General features: G+C 32.7%; 4 protein-coding genes across 7 annotated transcripts in view; 1 reads left to right on the top strand and 3 right to left on the bottom strand.

Annotated features, from left to right (window-relative positions):
- On the top strand, positions 554–3,372 carry LOC109342943 (ETHYLENE INSENSITIVE 3-like 3 protein). Of its 2 annotated transcripts, XM_019581029.1 has the most exons (3): positions 554–868; positions 1,439–3,035; positions 3,072–3,372. In XM_019581029.1, exons 1-3 carry the CDS (start codon positions 834–836, stop codon positions 3,183–3,185), a joined length of 1,746 nt encoding a protein of 581 aa, XP_019436574.1. In that variant the 5' UTR covers positions 554–833; the 3' UTR covers positions 3,186–3,372. The 2 variants fall into 2 exon arrangements, with proteins under 2 accessions (XP_019436574.1, XP_019436573.1); XM_019581028.1 differs by having other exon boundaries at positions 555–868; positions 1,439–3,372.
- LOC109342944 (IRK-interacting protein-like) lies at positions 4,433–7,054 on the bottom strand. 2 transcript variants are annotated; one of them, XM_019581030.1, is made up of 2 exons: positions 6,577–7,054; positions 4,433–6,076 (listed from the first exon to the last, which is right to left on the bottom strand). In XM_019581030.1, the coding sequence occupies exons 1-2, from the start codon at positions 6,820–6,822 to the stop codon at positions 4,568–4,570; spliced, it is 1,755 nt and encodes a 584-aa protein (XP_019436575.1). In that variant the 5' UTR covers positions 6,823–7,054; the 3' UTR covers positions 4,433–4,567. The 2 variants fall into 2 exon arrangements, with proteins under 2 accessions (XP_019436575.1, XP_019436576.1); XM_019581031.1 differs by having other exon boundaries at positions 6,573–6,686.
- LOC109342945 lies at positions 12,449–16,223 on the bottom strand. 2 transcript variants are annotated; one of them, XM_019581033.1, is made up of 7 exons: positions 15,838–16,223; positions 14,772–14,969; positions 14,527–14,667; positions 13,848–13,967; positions 13,666–13,752; positions 12,942–13,391; positions 12,449–12,698 (listed from the first exon to the last, which is right to left on the bottom strand). In XM_019581033.1, exons 1-6 carry the CDS (start codon positions 16,162–16,164, stop codon positions 12,945–12,947), a joined length of 1,320 nt encoding a protein of 439 aa, XP_019436578.1. In that variant the 5' UTR covers positions 16,165–16,223; the 3' UTR covers positions 12,449–12,698; positions 12,942–12,944. The 2 variants fall into 2 exon arrangements, with proteins under 2 accessions (XP_019436578.1, XP_019436577.1); XM_019581032.1 differs by having other exon boundaries at positions 14,527–14,670.
- LOC109342948 (serine/threonine-protein kinase UCN-like) overlaps positions 20,277–21,900 on the bottom strand; it is an 8,121-nt gene continuing 6,497 nt past the window's right edge. Inside the window, exon 2 of the mRNA XM_019581034.1 lies at positions 20,277–20,287. The gene's annotated coding sequence lies outside the window, so the exon portion shown is untranslated. The remainder of the gene's footprint in view (positions 20,288–21,900) is intronic.

Below are 21,900 nucleotides of genomic sequence, written 5' to 3' on the forward strand. Positions count from 1 at the left end.
CTACATATTACAAATATTTAACACAAAATACTATATTCGACATTTATAGTATACATACTACACATTACAAACAATAGGAAAACGTGTTGATATGCACGGCAGTACCTGTCAACACGCTAATATATATTATAATTAAACAAATTAGCGTATCAAACCTAATAGATATTTTCCCTTTATAAAATCTAACCTAATATAGTAAGCAAACTTTTAAAAAAATCTCATAAATGCTCTCTTAAACTAGTCACCCTAGATCACACTTGTAATGAGGATATCATGTAGAAGATAAGAAAATTATAAATTTAATTAGGAAAAGAAAAGTCAAAAGGCATATATAATAAGGTGTTAAACTAGTAACCTAAAGTCTGATTTTTTCTATCTCAAGAAATATTAAAATATGAAAGTTCGATTCTTAAAAATGACACATGTTAAGAAAGAAAGATATATATTCAAAAAAATATTATTTTTTTATGTATTGGATATATAGAAAAAAAGATAGGTCAAAAGAATAATGTGAATGGGGGTATGGTGCAAAATACTTTATATAGGCGCAACACAGGTGATCTCGTGACACTGAATGACACACTTTCAACTAAATTTGTCTTATCTCTCTCCACCCAAAATCTTAGGTTCACCATAACATTCAATTTTGTGTCGCAAAATCATAATCCTTTTTGCCCTATTCAGCTTTTTCGTGAATTCGTCATAGTTTTCTTCATTCTGAATGTTAAAAAACCAGAAGGGTACCCAAAAACGAATCCAGAAGAAAAAAAGCTTCAATTTTTGGAGCTTTCAATTGCAACTATTACCAACCCTCTATTTCTAATCCTAGTAAGATGGGAGAAATCGAAGAAATTGGACCTGATGTTTGGTATGTCTTCCAAGCTTTTCATTTTAGTTGTATATAACAATATAAAAGTTTCGTTATTTTAAATTTTTTATTTATTTTTCCTTTTAAGATTATTATTCTTGTGATGTTTTGTGGGGTTTTGATGTATGAATGCTATATTGTTGGATAATGATATATTTTGCTCTTTGAGTCTTAATTGGCTTTCAAAAATCGTCACTTAGTTCAATTAAGTTTATGTGTTTTGAGACTTGAGATTCATCATATAGAATCTTTCAATGTTTTGTTAAGTTTTCAATTTGATATAGGGTAGCTACTAGTGTACAATAATTTTTTATGAGGAATTTATTGTGAGATCAATGGATGTTGAAATGGAATGTCAGGGTTGAGTATTACTTCGATTTGTATTTTCCAATGATAATTTTGACATATGCAACATCAAACTTATATATTTGGACCTAATCTTTTATGTTCAAAAAGTGTGCCATATTTTTTTGAAATGTTTTGTAAGCAATCAAGCTAAGTGTAGTTGTTATTTAATTGATTTAATTGAACGGTTCATTTTTTAATGAATGATAATGTGTCGAACTACAGTTCGGATATAGAAATGGATGACATTAGAGTTCAAAATATAGCTGATAAAGATGTCAGCGATGAAGAAATTGAAGCGGAAGATTTGGAGAGGCGTATGTGGAAGGATAGTATCAAGCTCAAAAGGCTGAAGGAAAAACAGAAGCTAGAAGCACAGAGGGCCGCAGAGAAGCAGAAGACCAGGCCGACAACTGATCAAGCTCGTAGGAAGAAAATGTCCAGAGCACAAGATGGGATTCTTAAGTATATGCTCAAGCTTATGGAAGTCTGCAAAGCTCGTGGGTTTGTTTATGGGATCATTCCTGAGAAGGGCAAGCCGGTTAGTGGTTCCTCCGATAACATCAGAGCTTGGTGGAAAGAGAAGGTGAAGTTTGATAAGAATGGCCCTGCAGCCATAGCCAAGTATGAAGCAGAGTGTCTTGCTATGAGTGAGGCTGATAATAACCGAAGTGGGAACTCTCCGAGCATTCTCCAAGACCTGCAAGATGCAACACTTGGGTCACTCTTGTCTTCTTTGATGCAACATTGCGATCCTCCTCAGAGGAAGTATCCACTGGAAAAGGGTGTCCCCCCTCCATGGTGGCCAACCGGGAACGAAGATTGGTGGGTACAATTGAACTTACCTCATGGTCAGAGTCCTCCTTATAAGAAGCCGCATGATTTAAAGAAGATGTGGAAAGTGGGAGTGTTAACTGCTGTTATAAAGCACATGTCACCTAATATTGCAAAAATTAGGAGACATGTGCGCCGGTCAAAATGCTTGCAAGACAAGATGACAGCAAAGGAAAGTGCAATTTGGTTGGGAGTTTTAAGTCGAGAAGAAGCTCTCAATAGTCAGCCTAGTAGTGATAATGGTGCATCTGGAGTAACGGAAACGCCTCCCAGTGTTCAAGCTAAAAATAAGCAAGCTGCTGCTAGTAGTGGTAGCAACTATGATGTTGATAGCACTGATGATGGTGTTGGCTCTGTTTCTTCTAAGGAAAATATGAGAAATCAGTCTGCGGAGACTGAACCATCAGATAACTTGCGCAAGAATCTTATCCTAGATAAAGATCTTGGTCAGAAGCAGACCCGGAAAAAGAGACCGCGGTTGAGGTCAGGCACCAGTAAGAAACGACCAGCACAATGTGACAATGAAATCTTACATGCTGAGCCAACAAGCGATTTGCTCAATATGAACCAGACAGAAGCACAGGTAGTTGAACTTCAAATTCATGGAGATGAACTGAGCAATGAGACGGATTCTGCTTTGAGACCACTGAAAAAAGGACTTGAGGTGCCAACTCAACTACCAGCACCTGAATTTGACCATTTCTCTTATCTCCAATCAAACAACTCAATCCCCTCAGAAAGCATGTATGTGGATGGAAGGCCACCATTGCACTATCCTGAGGTGCAAAACCCTGGCTTGTACCATGACACTACTTATAATCTTTTTAATCCAGTGGCGGGATATGGGCCGAGTCATGATGTGCCACAGTTGCAGCCTGGAAATAGTGAACTCATTAAGCCGGAGAATGACACAGTTTCTATAGCACCATTACATATGAGAGGGGATGAAGTTACTGGAGCAGACTTGCAATATTTTGGTAAAGACACATTTCCAAATGAGCTTGATAGACCTATAGATCACTCTTTCTTTGGATCACCACTCAATAGTATGACATTAGATTTTGGACTCAACAGTCCACCATTCAACATAGATGATTTCTTGGGTGAAGATGAAATGATTCAATACTTCGGAGCTTAGATTATGGGAACCGGTGACTCAGTAGAATTGTGGTTAGTGTCATTAAGCTTTTGTATAATGTCTCATTAAGCTGTTGTATCATGTTGAAGATTGGTTTTCTTGTAAATTGTAATAATTCAGTTCATATGCTTCAGTGACTACATTGTTGATGTTGATGACTTGAAAAGGGGAAGATATTGTTTCAACACAAGTCTGTCTAACAATACAATAAGCATTGGCACCTAAACCCAGCTATTTTTTTTACATTTATTTGTCCCTTGGTAGAATGGGTTGATCTTCCAATAATTATGCAAAGAGTGTAACATTTATGTACTATTAGTCTCAAGTTTTATACATACTCAGTATATCATTTACCATTCATTTGTATTACTTTTTTTAAGAGTCAATGATGATAAAAATGAATAGTGAATAATAGACTAACATTGTACAAAACTCTTACACCGTTAGTGTATACATTTTTTTTCGTATGCAAATTGTGAAAAGTTCATATGGGTAAGAGTCTGTGGTACTTGGTTGTACCTTGTAATGGTCAAGTAATTTATGAATGCCCTGAACAATGGTTGGACTAAAAGCCATTGTTATGTATGCTGTTTTTCTTTCCTCTCCTCTATGCATGTCATTTTTCCTTATAATGTTTATGAATTAGGATTCCAGTAAAAGTGTTAGTTCTTTGTTTTGACACATGAACATATTTCTACAGCTTAGTTTACATTTGGTTGAGGTAAAAAAGGGGAAACAATATTCATTTGACTTATTTTTTATTTTCAATTTTGTTTGGTATTATTTGTATTACTAATTTTTCAACCAAAATTTACAATTCTAATGTCAATAAGTTCATAAGGTAAAGATCTTAAGTATCTCCTATTTTTTTCTGAAATTATTAGATTCCTTATAAAGAAGTGAGAAAATTTACAATTAAAAAGGTCCCTAAATAATAATCCACATTTATAAGGACATCAACATTTATTAACTTTGTTGATGATATAAGCCAAAGAAACAATCTAATTACTATTTTGTAAATTTCTCATTTCAATATTAAGAGCAAAGAATGGTAAGAATTACCACACCTAAATAAAACCTTACTCACCATCTCCATGATAACATTTCAACCTTCCAACTCCTTAACTCCTTAAGCATGATCATTTCAGTTCGAGTTTTGTGTACGGAAAAAATATTCCTTGAGATAGCTCAAATATAACGCTGAAATAGAATTATCTCGAATAGATATGAGGAAAAAAATAACTAAATATAATTAATTTGACATATTATTCGATTGTCACATGCATTTTGAATAGTAACACAATTGAAGTAAAGAGGATATAAATATAAGCAAAACAAAATGTTCACTAAAATACAACCTTATTTGCAAATTCCAAATTACTTTATGGTACAGATTTGTTCCTACAAAGAACTTTACACTTCAATACCCTATCTTGAACATAAAACCCTGGCATGACCATGATCTTAACCTTGATTGGACCTTGTGACATTTGTCTATCTGACACCATATCTTCCATGTAGTGAGGATCAAAGATTCTATTGTCTTCAACTCTTAAGATTCTCAATGGTGGATTGAAAGAAAAGGCCAATAAATGTAACAACCATATGCATTTTGCAGCCACAAAGAAAGCCTGAAGTAGTTGCTCAGACCAAGGCCTAGTCCAATTTAGTGTAGTGATTATGCAACTCATTTTCTGGTCACAGAACTTGCTGAATTCTTCACTGTAATACTTTGTTCCCTTTCTCAACACCTCATTCCAGCTCAAATTCTTAAGCGCGACGAATGAAGAAAATTGCGCTTGGCGATCCTGTCGCGGGTCTAGCAATTTTGTGCAGCCACTCTGTTGGAACACACAATTCTCAAAGTCTTGGTAGAGACATTGGTTTATAAAAGCTTCAAAATGATATAGTACTGCCTTTGAGTATTTGAAATTCAATGAAAGGCTATATGGTTGAAGAAGCATGTTCAAGTTATCCATCAAAGATTGATCATTTTCTTCTATTTGACATATAAGGGTCTTGCAGAATTGTTTCACTGATAACCTTGATTCTGATACTATCTGCAAGAAACCTTCTACCATTGCTTCCTCATTCATCGGCATCACATTCTCTCCATTCGCGCGAAGCTTTTCACAAAGTGGTGACTCTTTCGCCTGCAATGCTTGTCTCAAAGCTTTCTTCAGCTCTTCACAATAACTCTCCAAGTACTCAAGCTTTTGTTTGAGATCCCCTAATGAAGATTTCATCTCGGAAACTTCCACCAAAGCGGAGTCTTTTCTCTCGTTCGCTTCCATTAGCTCTTTCTTCAATGAATCCACTGACATTACTCCCATGTCTTTGAGAACCTGAGAAACTTCATCAGATTCTGTTCTACTCGGTAAATTCTCATTCTTGTTGTGTTTCTTCTTGAACCTAGGAAACAACCATGAAAGCACCCCTTTACTTTTCAGTCCGGTTCGAAATGACACATGAGAATCTGTGAGGGGTACAACAATATTGGAACTCTTGTTGTTCCTTGCACTATCAAAGTCACTAGTTATGACAGCAGGGTTACATCTATTGCATGAAGATACTGGTTTGCAATCATCCAAACTGTTTCTTCTCCTCGATCTGAAGTAGTCATTGGCCGGTGATGTTTGAAGGGCAGTTATGTGATTTGCACAAGAACCAGTTGCAGATTTGGCATCATCAGCAGGACAAATGTGAGGAGATTCTAGGTTGGAAAAGCCGAAAGGTAGTCCTTTTCTTGAACTTGATTTTTCATTGTAATCTGAGACATTGGTTTCTATATTGTTTCCTCTTTCTAATCCATTATCATACCAACATTCTGATATTATTCTGTTTTTTGTTGTTGGACTTTGATGATATGGCATTGGGTCATCTTCATAGCTCTGTCCATTATTGAAGTTAATTGTGTATTCAAAGTTGAAAGGAAAGCATGATATATGATAGAAAGCTGGCTAAAAAATCATGCATATTATACTATGGTGAATATCATATCAAATGGAAACAATCAAATTTCATGCATATTCTAGCTAGGCACAGATTCATAAGAGGGAAAGTATATGGATTATTGCTGCTTGCCCAACAATATATTTCATAAAATTAGTTAATATATTTCATAAAATTAGTTATATATGTGTTTTTTTTATAAAGAAACACGTTGTCATAAGTATTTGATGCACATAAATATGTGTATTTTTATATATTTGGCCTTCATATAATGTTCTCTAGTTCCTTTCCTGTTTCTAGCAGTACTTCTACAGTTCTACCTTGAACAACAACATAACAGTTCTTATATGAATGAGGTAGATTCTAGATACCCTTTTAAGCCAATAACTAGAAAACAACATTGAAACCCACAAAAAGAAGCAAAATGATTCTTACTTACTGGTGTGAAAACAGGGTAATCTTGAGCAGAGAAGTGAGAAACAGAGCGAGAAACAGGGGAAGGTGATGAGAATCTAGCATTCACAGGACTACTTCCTTGAGTTAAAGCAGCATGAAGTGCTCTTAGTTCTACAGCTTTGGATATGGAGGTTTGAAATTCTTGTCTACTAATTTCAGTGTTACCATTGTTGCTATTGTTATCATGATCTTGAAAACTTTGTGTGGTGGTGGTAACAGTTGAAGCCATGAAACAGAACAGAGAAAAGAACAAAGTGGAGCATGTAATGTAAGTGGTGAGAAGATAATATTTGCACTAGAATATAGAATGGAATAAATGTATGTGGAATTTTTATTGAGAATGGAAAATAGAATAAATAAGATGAATAAGTGGTATCCAATGGTTGGATTTGGTTTGAAGGTTGATATAATCTATGGTAGGAATAGGATATTGGAGAACAAAACATGAGGACAAGTTTTTTGTCTTTGTTCTCATAAGAAAATTAATGGCATAAGTGCATGTGAGGAAGTGAGAGAGAGAGAGGTAATGACTAATTTTAACTCCATATATTTGCTCATCTACCATTGTGAAGCTAGTTTTTTTTTATTTTATATTATCAAGGGTATCCTCTTACCTTTTTGGGTAAGGAACTAATCTTTTTTGAAGTTTATGATTGCCCCTTTCAACAAGTGTTGCTCATAGGAATCGAACCCTCGACCTTGGAGATCTGATGAAGTCTTACATTACTAGACCATACATTGTTAATATTGTGAAGCTAGTTTACCAAAAATGCCGACTTATTTGAAAAATTAGGAAAAAAGGAGGATTGGATTGGGTTGTATTGGTTTACAACCAAAATAACCAACAAAGTGTTGGTCTAGTTATGTAAGGTTCCGTTAGATTTTTAGGATGACCAAAAGGTCAAAGATTCAATTCTTGAGAGCGACACTTGTAGGGGGCAGTCACGCATCCCAAAATAGCGAGAAGATACCTTGATAGTACAAAAAAAATAAGACTTCACATGTCAATTTGTTATGTTTCATTTTTTAAATTTTGGCATGAATGAATTAGGAGGGGGACACCAATAGAAACCCTAGTAAAGAAAGTAAATGAGATGAAGATTAGTCTAATTTTTAGAGGAAGACCAAGACAAATTATAGGTGAAACAATTAGAAAAAATTTAGTAATATATGATTTATGATAGAACATGATGATGTCATTCTATACAAATAATCGGCCTCAAGGTTAAACCTTGATTATTGTTGTGATCCACAAGGTGTAGTAGTCAAATTAGGCATTGGTTGATTCCAAAGTTACCAAACTATAATAAAAATGCCAATAAGAAGTTCCCACCTACCATGTTCCATCACCATATATATAAAGGTGACAAGTTATTCAGCTCTAAGTTTGAGGATATTGTCAACCATATGTTCCTTTAATACTCATTTACACTTCATGTGTAATCATGACATGAGCATATTTTGCCTTATAGTCCTAGAACTATGTTCAAATAGTCATCAAATGCTGCACTTACCATAATAATGTGGTGAAGTATTTGGTGAGTGGCCTTTATTTTTCATAAAATAAAAATGTGTCTTATGTTAAGTTACAAGGGAATATTGAAAACCTAGACTTTTATGTATCAATCACTTTGTATTATGATCCTAAAACCTCTAATTTCTTGTATTGTATTAAATTCCTAATGGACATGTTACAACATGAGAAAATTTGTTATATATTTATCATGCATAAGCAAACATTATGGTAACCCTTGATGAAGCTTAAGATATAGTTAAAACCTATCCATAGAATCAAAGGTCATGGGCAATTTTCAAAATGTAAAAACCACTTACCAAATTCATAGAGTTGACCTCAATATAGAAAATTTAAAAGCCAATTGAAAAAATATTTTTACGTTCTTCACCTCTCTCTTTCGGGTTTGTGGCAGTCCCTTCCAACAAGTTTCGCTCATAGGAATCGAACTTTTGATTATATTTTTATCATTCTGATAATCTAACAGAGCTTTATACCACTAGACCAACATCTTATAGGTAATTATTCATACGTTTAAATGTCCAAAAGTTTTAACCTTACATGTTTTGTTTGTAATTGCAAATTAAATTCCTGATTATGTGTACAATAAATAAAGGTGGCAAAGGTACATATAGTCCAGCTACAAAATGTAAAAATAAATAAATTATTGAACTGTGCAAATCTGCCGAAAGTGGAAGAAAAATAACGGAAGGTTGCAAAACCTTCCAAAACCTTTACAGACAATGAATCTTACAAGACTGTGTGCTAAAGTGGGGACCAATTTGATTCCTAACATTATTTAAAATTACATTTTTTGAAAATAGAGAATATTTATTGATTGGAGCATGGCTATCCTCTTATATAATACAATGCAATTTCAATTTTTTTAATGAGTGGTTAGTTGTGAAAATGATGGATTCAGAAAACACACGAGGTATATAAAAATATTAGTGTAGTAAATATGTTTTTATGGACATTTTTATTTATAAAATATAGTTTTATATATAACTAATTATACAAAAGTCACTATTTTATGGAAAATAAGATAAGCCCAAAAGGTAGGGTAGTTAGATTTGTCAAACAACCACATGCAAAAAGTGTCTTTTATTGTTTAATTGATAGCATTGACATAGAAACCTGAAGAATTTAAAATTTGTGCACTGATAATATAAAGTTTTTTACACTTATTATCCGCCATTAATTTATATCATTTTGTTGGAAAGTCAATGATAAATAATTTACTGAGAGTATAAAAACACTTACACTTATAATATCAAAGTATACATATTAAATCCTAAATAAATTATAGTCTTATGTCCATTAAAGAAATATAGCTTAAGGGTGTAACAACTAACAACCACTTGAGAAACACATTCCACATAGTAGGTAGTTTAGGTATCTTTAGAACACCAAATAATAAAGAAGAAAAAAACTATCCTTTATGACACAAATGTATTTGGTTTTAACTATAGAAATTATGAAGTTGTTGGAAAAGGTTTAGCCTTTTCCTAACCTACCATATACTTTTTTGTCCCTATCAAAAGGGATAATAAAGCACTTCATTATTATAGTTGATCTTCGTATCATTTTTCTGTAATCAAATTGTTCATTTTATTAATTAGAGTTGTTGATATATTTAGTACACCAAATTGATGTTCCATGTAAAAAACATGATAAAAAAATCCTAAACTAAATCATTGAGCAAACATGCAAAGTTGAAATATTTTAAGTTCCTCTCAAACTTCTACTCTCCCTTGTACCAAACTATCAATGACTATAGTGAAAGGAGTCATAACATACTTGATTATAGACTAGAGGAGATATATGTGGCACCAAAATATTATACATCACATGAAATAGGTCTAAAGATATGTTGTCTCAAATACTATTAAATATGATGTCTCGTGCTAATGATAATAAAACAAAAACAACATAATAATAATAAAGTTAAATTGATATATCATATTTTCATTAACGTGGAATAGCGTATGAAACATGATTTATAATAACATATTTGTATTAGAATAATGATGGTGTAAGGTTTACTCATGCAAGTACCTTTCTGTATGTTTCTTCAATAATTGACTTTATTAGCAAGAAAAGTTAAAGATCTTAAATAATTGCTTAGATGAGGGAAGCCCTATGATCCACCCTTATAAACTCAAACAAAAAGAAAGACTCCAATAGTAATTTATTTCATGCATTCAACTTTATTTTTCACATGCTTAGGTTATAAAAGGAAACACCTCTAGTTAAAAACACATACAAGGAAATATGGGACCACTGTGATTTACTAATTCAGCACTAGAAATTGTCATTTAGCCATTAGCATCATATCAGAAAAAATCTTCTTGTAAAATCTTTTTTTGTTTATTATCATTTTCTTGGATACATAACATGGGAATGTACCACATTTCTAGCTAACTCTCTATTCCTGAACAATACTTTTCTTTCATTTTCATTCACAATCATAGCCTATAGCCTAAAAGAAACAAGGGATATGAATTTTTTTAGTTTAGACGCTCTCCATTTTGTGATATAACTCTTAAATAATTTATTTACTTATATATTCCATTTCTCAAGGTATTTTTTAGACAAAATGGTAAGTATTTATAAGAACATGGTACCTGAATCAAACCCATGTTTTAATTGAAATTGAGATATCAATACAAGTTCTTACTTTAGGTAGATTCGACCCGTAATGGAAAACATCTCTAACTAAATTTCTTGTGATCTTGTCTCTTTCTCTGCAGCCAGAGTATAGTAAAGATAATTCCTAAATCAAGAACAAGCAACATTAACAATAGAAGCATGGTTTATTTTTGTCTAGTGAAAATGACAACACCACTTATTCTTCTATATACCATTTCTTCATCTCCATATATAACAAACATATATATACAATTACCAAATTAAAGTTTAGAAGCTACGTTATTTACTTAGTGGTCTGGCCCACCTCGTATAATGTTTAGTTTTTGTCATATTTTGATTGTTACATTGCTGCAAAAGAAGATTCTCCATAATCTACTTTCCCATGCTTTGGCTTATCATATATTATTAAATTATTAACTAGTACCCTTTTTCCTGAATTGTTTAATTTAGCTATATGGTACTATAGTTTTATATTCTTCCTAGTTACTCAGTAAGAGTCAGAGATCAGTGCATTCTTATGTATGTTGTATTTATTCTCTATTATGTCATAAGCTTATTCTGGATAAGTTATATTATTGTTGATGAATGATCAAATGTAACAAGAAAATAAAATAATTGTTGCTTAATTGATAAAATTATGAGAAGATGTTCAAATGGGTTAGTAAACACGGGTACTCCTACGAGTTATGTTACTGCATGTGTCATTAATTATGATTGATCCGGATAATAATTTATTATTAATTTTATAACTTAAATATATTTTTTCGACTAATAACAGACTAGTGGGACAGCAAATGTGGTCCTGTAAACCATCTTCAGAAGTTAAGAGGGTGAAGTTTTTTTTACAATGGGTTGTCACCATTTATTTGCACACACACATGAACCAAATCTGACCAGATTGAACCTTATAAAAATGTTGACCACAACAAATGAGAGAACCCACTAGTACCTAAATTCTAATAAAGAAGTTTGATTACAATCTTACAACCGGTCAACACAATCAAACCACTAGAAATGAGGCCTATAAGTAAGATTGGTCAATACAATTGTCAATCATGTTTGGAAAGCCGACTTAGATAAAAAAATGATGTCAGCAATAGCCAACAGGACATGGTCGAGTCATTACATGCAAAACAGGAAATCCTCCTCACACTAAAGGTTAGACCGGTGTTACCTAGTAATGCAGGTTCATTTTATCCACACGACAAAACTAGACCTAATCTACAACAATGGCAGTCTAGGAAAGGATAAAGCAACACTGTCCATAATGACTAAAGCACATATTTGAAGGGAATTTCACTCTATCTCTCTAGAAATACATAAAACCATCTATAAGAAAGATTTACTGACTCGTATGCACTCTCACTCTATCTTTCCTTACTAAAGTAAAGACTTATATTGACTTGAGTGTCATAATTTCTTTTTAGATACTCACGCAAGACAATCTAATACCGACTCTTAACTGAATACAATAGAAAGATCCAGATTTCGACCAACCTCTTCCACACCAAAGAAAAAAAAAAGATTTTTCTAGTTCTCATAAAAAATCCTAACAAAAAGGCTTAGACGAGTATTGGAGAAAAGGAAGCAACCATATGTGAAGGATCCATAATGCCTTCTGGTTTTGAAATAATATGTGCTGTAGTTTTGAAATAATAGACCATTCATCAATTAAATTTAACAGCAAAAATAGTCGAAGAAGAATATTTATAAATTTATAACATAAAGAAACTATCCAGATAGCAGTGACTATTTGAATCATATCCTTGGTGCACCTGTCTTTAATTTATAAATCTAAAAGATAATGTTACATAATTTAAAGTATTTAAATAATAGTAGCACTATCACCAATATAATATTTCTAGGCTCTATTTGACATGATTCAATCCTATTAGCTGACTGAAGAACAAGCAAAGGCTGCACCCTTAACCCACAACAACCTACAAGAAGAAATGAAAACATATTAACATATATGAAAGATATCAATTAATGAAAGACAAATTGAAAAAAATAAAGTAAAACAAAAACATATATATACCCATTCATTAGTTGGTGCTTGTTATAATTCCCATAAGAACATGTGAAGAAATTTGCTATGTTTTTTATAATAAGTTTAAAGCTTCCATGCACAGATTATAGGTTCATAAGTTTCATATTCAACATAAAATGACTCTAGTACTTACTCATTACAGTACTAATCTCTTGTGTGCAGTTGCACTCTTAGCTCCATTAAGAGATCGTCTTCTGATCTTTTTCAAGTCCCCACGAGGTGATAATTGCTTTTGGCTCGAAGAAGAAGCTGCATTAGTAGATTTCTTAATAGCAGAAGCTTCCTTAAAAGGATTCATGGGTTGAGATTTTGAGTGGCGTTCAAAAACTCTTCCTGATGAACTGAAGACTTTTGCTGGTGCAGATTTCTGGCCATTGCCTGAAGCAGATTCCTGGTTCAGGGCACTGGCATCAATAGGAAAAACTCGTGCATTGTTGACAGGAAAACTATCCGAATCGGAAGACGAGGGGCTAGTAGTGCTTTCCATATCATAGATGAGGTTCTCTCTCATTTGTGGAAACTGATCATTGTTTGAGTCATTGGCAGAGAAGGAGGCTCTGCGAAGTCTTGAAAGTTGCACAACCTGCAGCCAAATTGTTAAGGAGCAGTTATATAAAAAGCATTTTGTATTTGTAATTGTAGATAAAGAAAAGCTTCCTCTTTTGAGAGCTAAGAGCAATGTTAAGTACTTGTTCCATTATAATTCAAATTCCAGGGTTTGGCTTCATATCATGCTATATATCAGTATATATTAACAATCATAAAGTCAATCAATAAATTTATACACCAAAGTCACAAATTGATGCATTCCAACTTTTTTATTACTATTACAAGGATATAATACATGAGATTCTTACCTTTTGTTCCAGGACCACCAAATCCTTCTTCAATTTTGAGATTGTTGTATTCTTCCTACGTATGATGTCTTCTAATTCAGTAACCCTCTGTTATAAATAGCAGCAGGAATGATAAGTGGATCAAACACAAGGGAAAAGAAGTTGCATATTCCAGGGATGAAATGTATGCAGATGAATATTACCTTGTTATTTGCAACCTCAGAAGAGTTCAGTAGGGTGCTAAGCTCATTTATTGTATTATCCTTCTCTTCACAGTCCCTCTTAAGGTTACAAATGTCTTGTTCTACTGTCATGCTGTTGAGCTGTGCATAGCCAAAAGGTACCAAAAACAACAAAAGGAAAATGTATGTTTAGGACTAACACTTGATAAAATTAATTTTGATACACTATAAGTGCGATGCAATGTTGACAGAAAATGAAAAGAAATTCAAGATTAAAAAAATTAACACAACCCAGGCAAGGCCCTGTAGTGCAAACAAGATATGAAACTGTTTGATGAGAACCCTGTCTGGTGAAGTTGTACAGATATTATGTCAAGGTGACAATCCCTCAGATTTAAGGATATAAACATAGCCATAGGATAGAAAGATCGTTATCAGGAACTTGTAGCCTTAGAAATAAACATTTCAAAACTAATTCCTTCAATAAAAATTGATAAAGACCAAGAAGAAACTAATTTCCTCAAAACAAATCCAAGCTATTACTACTATAATGCTAGACAAGAAGCCTGAGTGGCATATACTTGAATAAAAAGTGAACATTTGGAAGATTCATATCATATATGCAACAAAATGTAGATGCTATTGCTACACAAGGTGTTTACATACAATGCAAGAAACTCTGCACATATATAAATATTACCTGAATATCAGCAGCAGATGTGACACTTGAGGCCCAATCTGAAAAATCAGACATTCTTCGTTCCTCTCGTTCTTCGATAGAGAAAGGCAACTTATATTGGAGCACCTCATTTCCACTAGAGGCTGTGGTTACAGATTCACCCTGCTAGGAGTGATCAAAGCAATGTTTGAGACTATAAACAGTTATAATTTCCTACCATAAAAAGAAATCAATAATAACACTGTACAGTAAGCATGAGTTCTTACCACCAATTCATTAAACAAGCCAGAGTGTTGTTCACAATGACAACAACCACAATCTACAAACTTCATTTTCTCAGTGCCAAAAGTTTCACTCAATTGCATTACTTCCTCCTTGGTAGTAGCAGGTGAATGTTCCTTAGTGTTGGTTAACTGTTCACAGAGATTGTCAAGCTTCTGCTGCATGCTTGATAGCACCTGGTCCTGGAAAACAGTACAAAATGATTGAATAAAACAACATTGAATATTCACCCAAAAAAAACAATATTGAATAAAACAAGCATATAATTTTGTTGTTGCTTGAACATCAAAGGGAAAGGAATCAAGTGCACAATCATTAAACAAACAAGCCCTCCCCATCTCCAACTAAAGGTAAAGTCTGAATCAACAGAACAATCTTATATGAGTTTAATCTGAGAAGACCATTCTTAATCATCAAATGAAGCATAAAATGTTTTAATCTGATGTTGAGGTGCTTGTATTTATAAAAATTCAAAATAATAGACTTTTGATTCTAAAATGCAAGAAATGTGCATTTTACAACACTCACCTTAGAACTCCAAATCTAAAGATACAATCGAGCACAAGCAGAAACGTATACCCAACAGAAAAAACATCAATCGAAGTATTTTTCTGCAAGGTTACATCACGCATTTGATATATAAAAAATCAAATTTTATTCTTTTTAATGATTATATTAAAGTTTTTTCCTTCTAAAACAAGCTTAAATTTTTACAACATCATTCAATTGTCACAAAATCCAATAAAAGGAGTTTTCTATCAAAATAATACCTACTCCAACTCAACAAGTCACAAAAACTTTAAAGCTTAAACTCAGAGAACCAAACATAAACTCAAAACAATACGATTAAGAGCAGAAACATCTTAGATGCAATTATAAAGTAATATTATTGATTCACTTATTGAAAGCTGAAACGTAACGGTCTTCGAATATAAGTTGTAATTAAGCTGTAAGTTGTTCCGAGATTGTGTCGAGTGTAACTAAGTTAAACTCGGAGATAATGAATGTAATTTCTAATTAATGAAACTAAAATAAGGATTCTAACCCTACCCTTAGTTCAACGGACTTGTTGAGTTGCCGTATACGTTGATTTTTATGAGACTCAGAAGCAGCAACACCAATAACAGCAACAATGAGGAACCTGTGAATAGGAGGAAAGAGGTCCCAAGCGATGGATTGAACTCCGGTTAACCCAATGGTGCTAGCGGAGCTAGCTAGTTCAGCATTTTCGAGGCGTCCGTGGAGGGAAATCCAAGCCACCGGGCGGTGCCGGTTGATGAAGGTGGTGGAGAGGCGGCGGCGGTGGACGGAGGGGGAGAATGGAGGGAGAGATACGAGAGATGGACGGAAGGTAACGGTATCGTCGCTGTGGTTCATGGTGTGATTCAAATTGAACGGTAATGAAGTATTTGGTTTGGTTTTGTTTTGTATTTAGATGTATTCAAATTTTGATTTGAGAGGGAAAATCATCAAATCAAGACAAGCCATATAAAACAAAAAATATATCATTAAATTACCAAAAAAAATATATATCATTATATTTACATAGCCTCATTGTAATGATTCATTAAATATCATTATAAATGATTTCGAGCAACACTTATTATAAGATACAATAATTCACTAGGAAATAAATTAGTTTCTTAGTAAAAATGAGTAGATATACTTCATAGTACCAACAAAATGTATCATTTATTAAATAAAATTGTATTAATTAATAAATTAGAGTAACATTATCTGAGACTATATCACACACAAATTGTCTTTGTCTTCATATATTAGATTAACTAACAATGCATGAGAAATAAGTTTGATCTTTTAAACAATAAATGATCATAAGTGTAATCAAGTTAAAAAATGATGTATTTTAGAAACAAATCTAAATAGTATATGAGTCAATATCTATTCATTATTTTATTTTTGGTCCATTACAATATGCATCAAAATTTCTAATGAGATATGGCTTAAATTACTCTTACATTATACTTTAATAAACCAAAAACAATGAAAATGTATTAACTTGTATAGTACTAAGACTTGTCCAATGATAGATTTTGAACAAAATTTTACAGGGGGCAACAATATTTAATTAAAATTAATTAAATAAATAGAAAATTTTCAAATTTGAATGGCTAACGACACCAAAAATAAAATATTGTCATTGACATATTAACCTAATCTTATTGCTCGTTCAAAGTCACACGATAAAAAATTTGGACAAAAATATATATATTATCAATTCATACATAATCTTTTTCATAAAGTGTAAAATCATTACGAAATCATATTATCATGAGCAGTCATCAACCTCTAAACATGCAAGGGAACTTGATTCATTATATATAATTTTTAGAATGACCATACAAGTTAGCGCTATATTTATTTATCTAGCCACAAATTAAAGAAATATATGAGCTCTCACTAGTATTTCGGTAAAGATGTCATTTGAGTGTAGGTAAAAAAAGTACATCTGCTCCAAAAAATGTGTTTTTCTATGCGTCACATTTTATAATTTGAAAGTTTAATAATGAAATATTTTTTTGACCAAACGTACTAAATGACACATGAAATGACACACTTTGTGGGACAACAAATATGTTTCAGCAGAGTAAAAAAGTAAAAAAATATTTTAAGAAAAATGAAAAAAAAAATTCAGGGGGCAGCCGTCCCCACTTGTCCCTTCCATGCTCTACCCCTGGACTTGTCTATCCAAAGTAATATATGTATATAAATTAGGAGGGTTGTGTAGGTGAAAAAAAGAATTAAAATAACTATTTGTGTAATTTTATTATAACTTGGAGCTGTGAATGTAATTTCCTTGATTAATTATATTTAATAGATAAAATAATTATGTACTAATTATATAAATATTTATACACAATGTATTATTTATTATTCATTTGCTTTTATTTAATAGTTAATAATAATTAAATATAATATATTAACATTATAAAAATATCTCATAAGCCAGTATACCCATATTTTTCTCTATTAAATCATGTCACTTATTGAATAATGATGGGCACATGAAATAGTGAGAGTATAAAAACACTCTAATTCTGAAGTCATAAGTGGATAGATTATTTTTTCTTTCTGACTACCTGCTTTTTTTAGAAGGATATTTTCTAAGTAGAAATAATGTTTACAGCCTTGTTTTTGTTTAATTTTGGAGCTATGTAAATTTATTATAATGAAAAGACTTAATTTATAGAATTATTTTAACATACATATAGTAATACTAAATTAACGATTGAATAATGATATCACAAAAAAAAATTCCAATGAATGTTGAAAAAATGTTATTGGACAGCTGGTTTTTGAATATCATTTAAAGCCTCAATCCATTATTTCCAAATTGTGTTCTTATGTTCATATTAATGATAATTCTTTTTGTAGGTAAATATTACAATTATTTACAATTCAACCTTAACTATTTCGAATTTGTACATGCTTTGACATTTAATACTTGTTTTGTTAGGTTGAAACATTTAATACTTATATGGATCCAAAATAAAAAGAATATGTTTCATTTCAGCAGATAATTGAAACTTGATCGATAGTTAATGGGCCTGGGAATTAATAAGGTTGTAGTTTGACAGGCCCATACCAAGAGTATTGTTTAAGAAAGAAAAAATGAATAATTCTATATCAAAAAGGATGCATTTATTATATTGAAGTGTTGTACTTGTAAATTTTAATATAATTATAAAGATTTATAAATAGTCAATATATTATTCATTACTCATTTATATTACATATATTTAAAGTTAATGATAATCAAATATAAATAGTAAATGATATATTGTCATGTAGATTTTTCTATGTTATTAGTGCATGCATCATTTTCTCTTTTTAAAATTGACTTAGTCAATTTTGTATTTCTTAAACAATGCATATAAGACATTTGTTAACATAATCCTTATAGTAGTGATCTTAAATAAATCTAAATAATGTGCACTACTTTATGAAAAATAAATAATTACTTAGAGGTTGCTATGGAAATGGCATCATTAGGTCCTAAACAAGTTGTGAATTTATGAAGATATCATCCATCATAAATGTGCATGTTACTCCTCCTTGAAAACACACATAATGGAAGTATATTCTAAAGTGATCAATGTTAAAATCCACAGTTCTAAATCAAAACCTTGCCTATACATAACAGGAACAAATTTAAAAAAAAAAGTACCGAAAAAAGTTTGCCTAATTATTGGTTATAGTTAATTGATACAGCATTGAGCTCACCAACGTCGTTTCCCTATAGGATTTTCGATCACTTTCATGCATTCAAAGTTAAAAGTATTCTTTCTTCAAAAAAAAGCTTGGACTAAATTCTTCCTAGAAAATCTTTATTCTAAAAGGATTGGACTAATTTTTTTCATCGTTATAACTATACCAATAACTTACCCCAATTATGTAATGTTGTATTAATAATATTGATACACGAGAAGCCAAACCATTGGTCATTTAGAGACTAATACAATATAAGATTTCAAAGTTACTTAGGGTATATTTGCAAGTTACTGTTAGCTTTTGTTCTTTGAAGAATGCAGTATGCACACCAAGTGCATATGCTTCAATTAGCAAGAAAGAAAGAAAGAATTGTGCAGAGTGAAAGAAAGAAGAATGAATGTTGGTTTTGAGAGAAGAAGAAGATAGGATAGTGATTCAATGAATATGCCTCAATTGTATTAAAAGATCAATTGAATTCTTCACACACAATACAATACACAAAGCTTACTATTTATAGCTACTCATCCTAACTAACTTGTCAACTAACTAGCTATATTAGGAAACTTAACTAACAATTACACAAAGCTGAATTATCTTCCAATACTCTTCCTTAATTCAGCTTCCATTCTCAACACCAATGCTTTGCCTTAGCTTTTCGAATCTGTCCCTTTTTAATGGCTTGGTGAACAAATCAGCAAGTTGAATTTCTGATTTGCAATGCTCCACCTTCACTTTCCCTTTGCTCACTTGTTCTCTAATGTAGTGAAACCTTGTTTCTATGTGCTTTGATCTTCCATGAGCCACTGGATTCAAAGCTAAATTGATAGCAGATTTGTTATCAATCATTAGCTGCAATTCTCCTTCTGATTTCACTCTTAGTTCTTCCATTAAGCTTGTCAACCAGGCTGCTTGACAAGTGCACATACAAGCTGCAATGTATTCTGATTCACAGGTTGAAAGTGCTACAACATCTTGCTTTTTAGAGCACCAACTTACAGGAGCATTGTTGAAGAGAAACAAATACCCTGTTGTGCTCTTCCTATCTGTCTTGTCCCCACACCAATCTGCATCAGAGAATGCAATTAGACTAGATTCATTGATGTTTCTGTTGCTATTTGCAGGGTACATAATGCCATAACCTAGAGTTCCTTTTAAGTATCTGAGTATCCTCTTAACAGCATTCATGTGGCTTTGTTTAGGAGACTCCATATACCTGCTTACCATGCCAACTCCATAGGCTAGATCAGGTCTTGAGTTACACACATACCTCAATGACCCTATCATTTGCCTATACTCTGTTTTGTCTACTGCTTGATCTGCATCACCTTGACTCAAGCCAATTCCAACCTCAATTGGAGTTGCTACTATGTTGCAATTCATCATCTGAAACCTTTTGAGAATATCAGTTGCATATTTTGTTTGGTGCATCAAAATTCCTCTGTTTGTTCTTTTGAATTCCATGCCTAGAAAGTAAGACAACTCTCCAAGATCAGACATTTCAAATTCAGCCTGCATTTCTTCCTTGAATGTTTGGATCTTCTTCAATTCTCCACTGGTTATGAGTAGATCATCCACATAGAGGCAAATGATTAGTATCTCTGCAATATGATTTCCTTTTACATATACACCATGTTCTGTGGTGCATTTTGTAAATCCAAGTTGCATTAGAAAGGTGTCTATCCTTTTATTCCATGCCCTTGGTGCTTGCTTGAGACCATAGAGAGCTTTGTGCAGTTTGTAAACCATTCCCTCACTGCCTTCTAACTCAAAACCTGGTGGTTGTGTCACTAATACCTCTTTGTCTAGAGGTCCATTTAGAAATGCAGATTTGACATCCATTTGATGTATTTCCCATCCATTGAAGCTTGCTAAACCAATTACCAACCTTATTGTTTCAATTCTAGCAACTGGTGCAAACACATCATCATAGTCAAATCCTTGCTTCTGAAGAAATCCTTTGGCAACCAATCTTGCCTTGTACTTGGATATTTCACCATCTGGATTCAGTTTGGTTTTAAATACCCACTTCACTGCTATAGCATTCTTGCCATTTGGAAGTTTTGTTAAGGTTCATGTATTGTTTTTCTCAATGGAGCATAACTCTTCTTCCATTGCTCTAATCCAGTGTATGTGCTTGAATGCATCTTCCAAATTGATTGGTTCCATCTCTGCCAACAAAGCCATATGCACAAACTCTCCATCTTTTGTTATGTGTGAGTCAGAAAGTACCTCATAGTCTATAAGTCTTGATGATGGTTGTCTAGTTCTCTGACTTGTTGCTCTGGTAGATGATGATTGAGCATTAGATGTCTTAAGTACATCATTGTTTACCATTCTTTCTTCTTCTATTACTGGCTGCATTCTTGATTCATCAACTTGCATCATTGTTTTTGCTTCTGAACTTACCCTTTCTTTGTTCCAGTTCCAGCTTTGTTTTTCATCAAACCTCAAATTTTTGCACATCATGAAGTTCTGAGTTATAGGGTTGAATACCATATATGCTCCAGTGGTGTGATAGCCTAAGAAGATGAGTTTTTCTCCTCTATCATCAAGCTTACTCCTCTTAATGTCAGGTACATGAGCTTAGCAAATTGAGCCAAATATCCTTAGGTGTTTTATGCTTGGTTTGATACCTGACTATGTCTCTTCTGGTGTCTTCTTGCCTAGTCTTTTTGTTGGACATCTATTGATGATGTATACTGCAGTTGATGTAGCTTCTCCCCAGAATTTCTTTGGCAAATTCTTGGTTCTCAACATGCTTCTTGTCATATTCATTATGGTTCTGTTTGCTCTTTCTGCAGCACCATTGTGTTGAGGTATATATGGAGCTATAACTTCATGAACAATTCCTTCCTTGCTGCAGAAATCATCAAACTCAGA

This window comes from Lupinus angustifolius, chromosome LG03, assembly GCF_001865875.1.
Source record: "Lupinus angustifolius cultivar Tanjil chromosome LG03, LupAngTanjil_v1.0, whole genome shotgun sequence".
Lineage (NCBI taxonomy): Eukaryota > Viridiplantae > Streptophyta > Magnoliopsida > Fabales > Fabaceae > Lupinus > Lupinus angustifolius.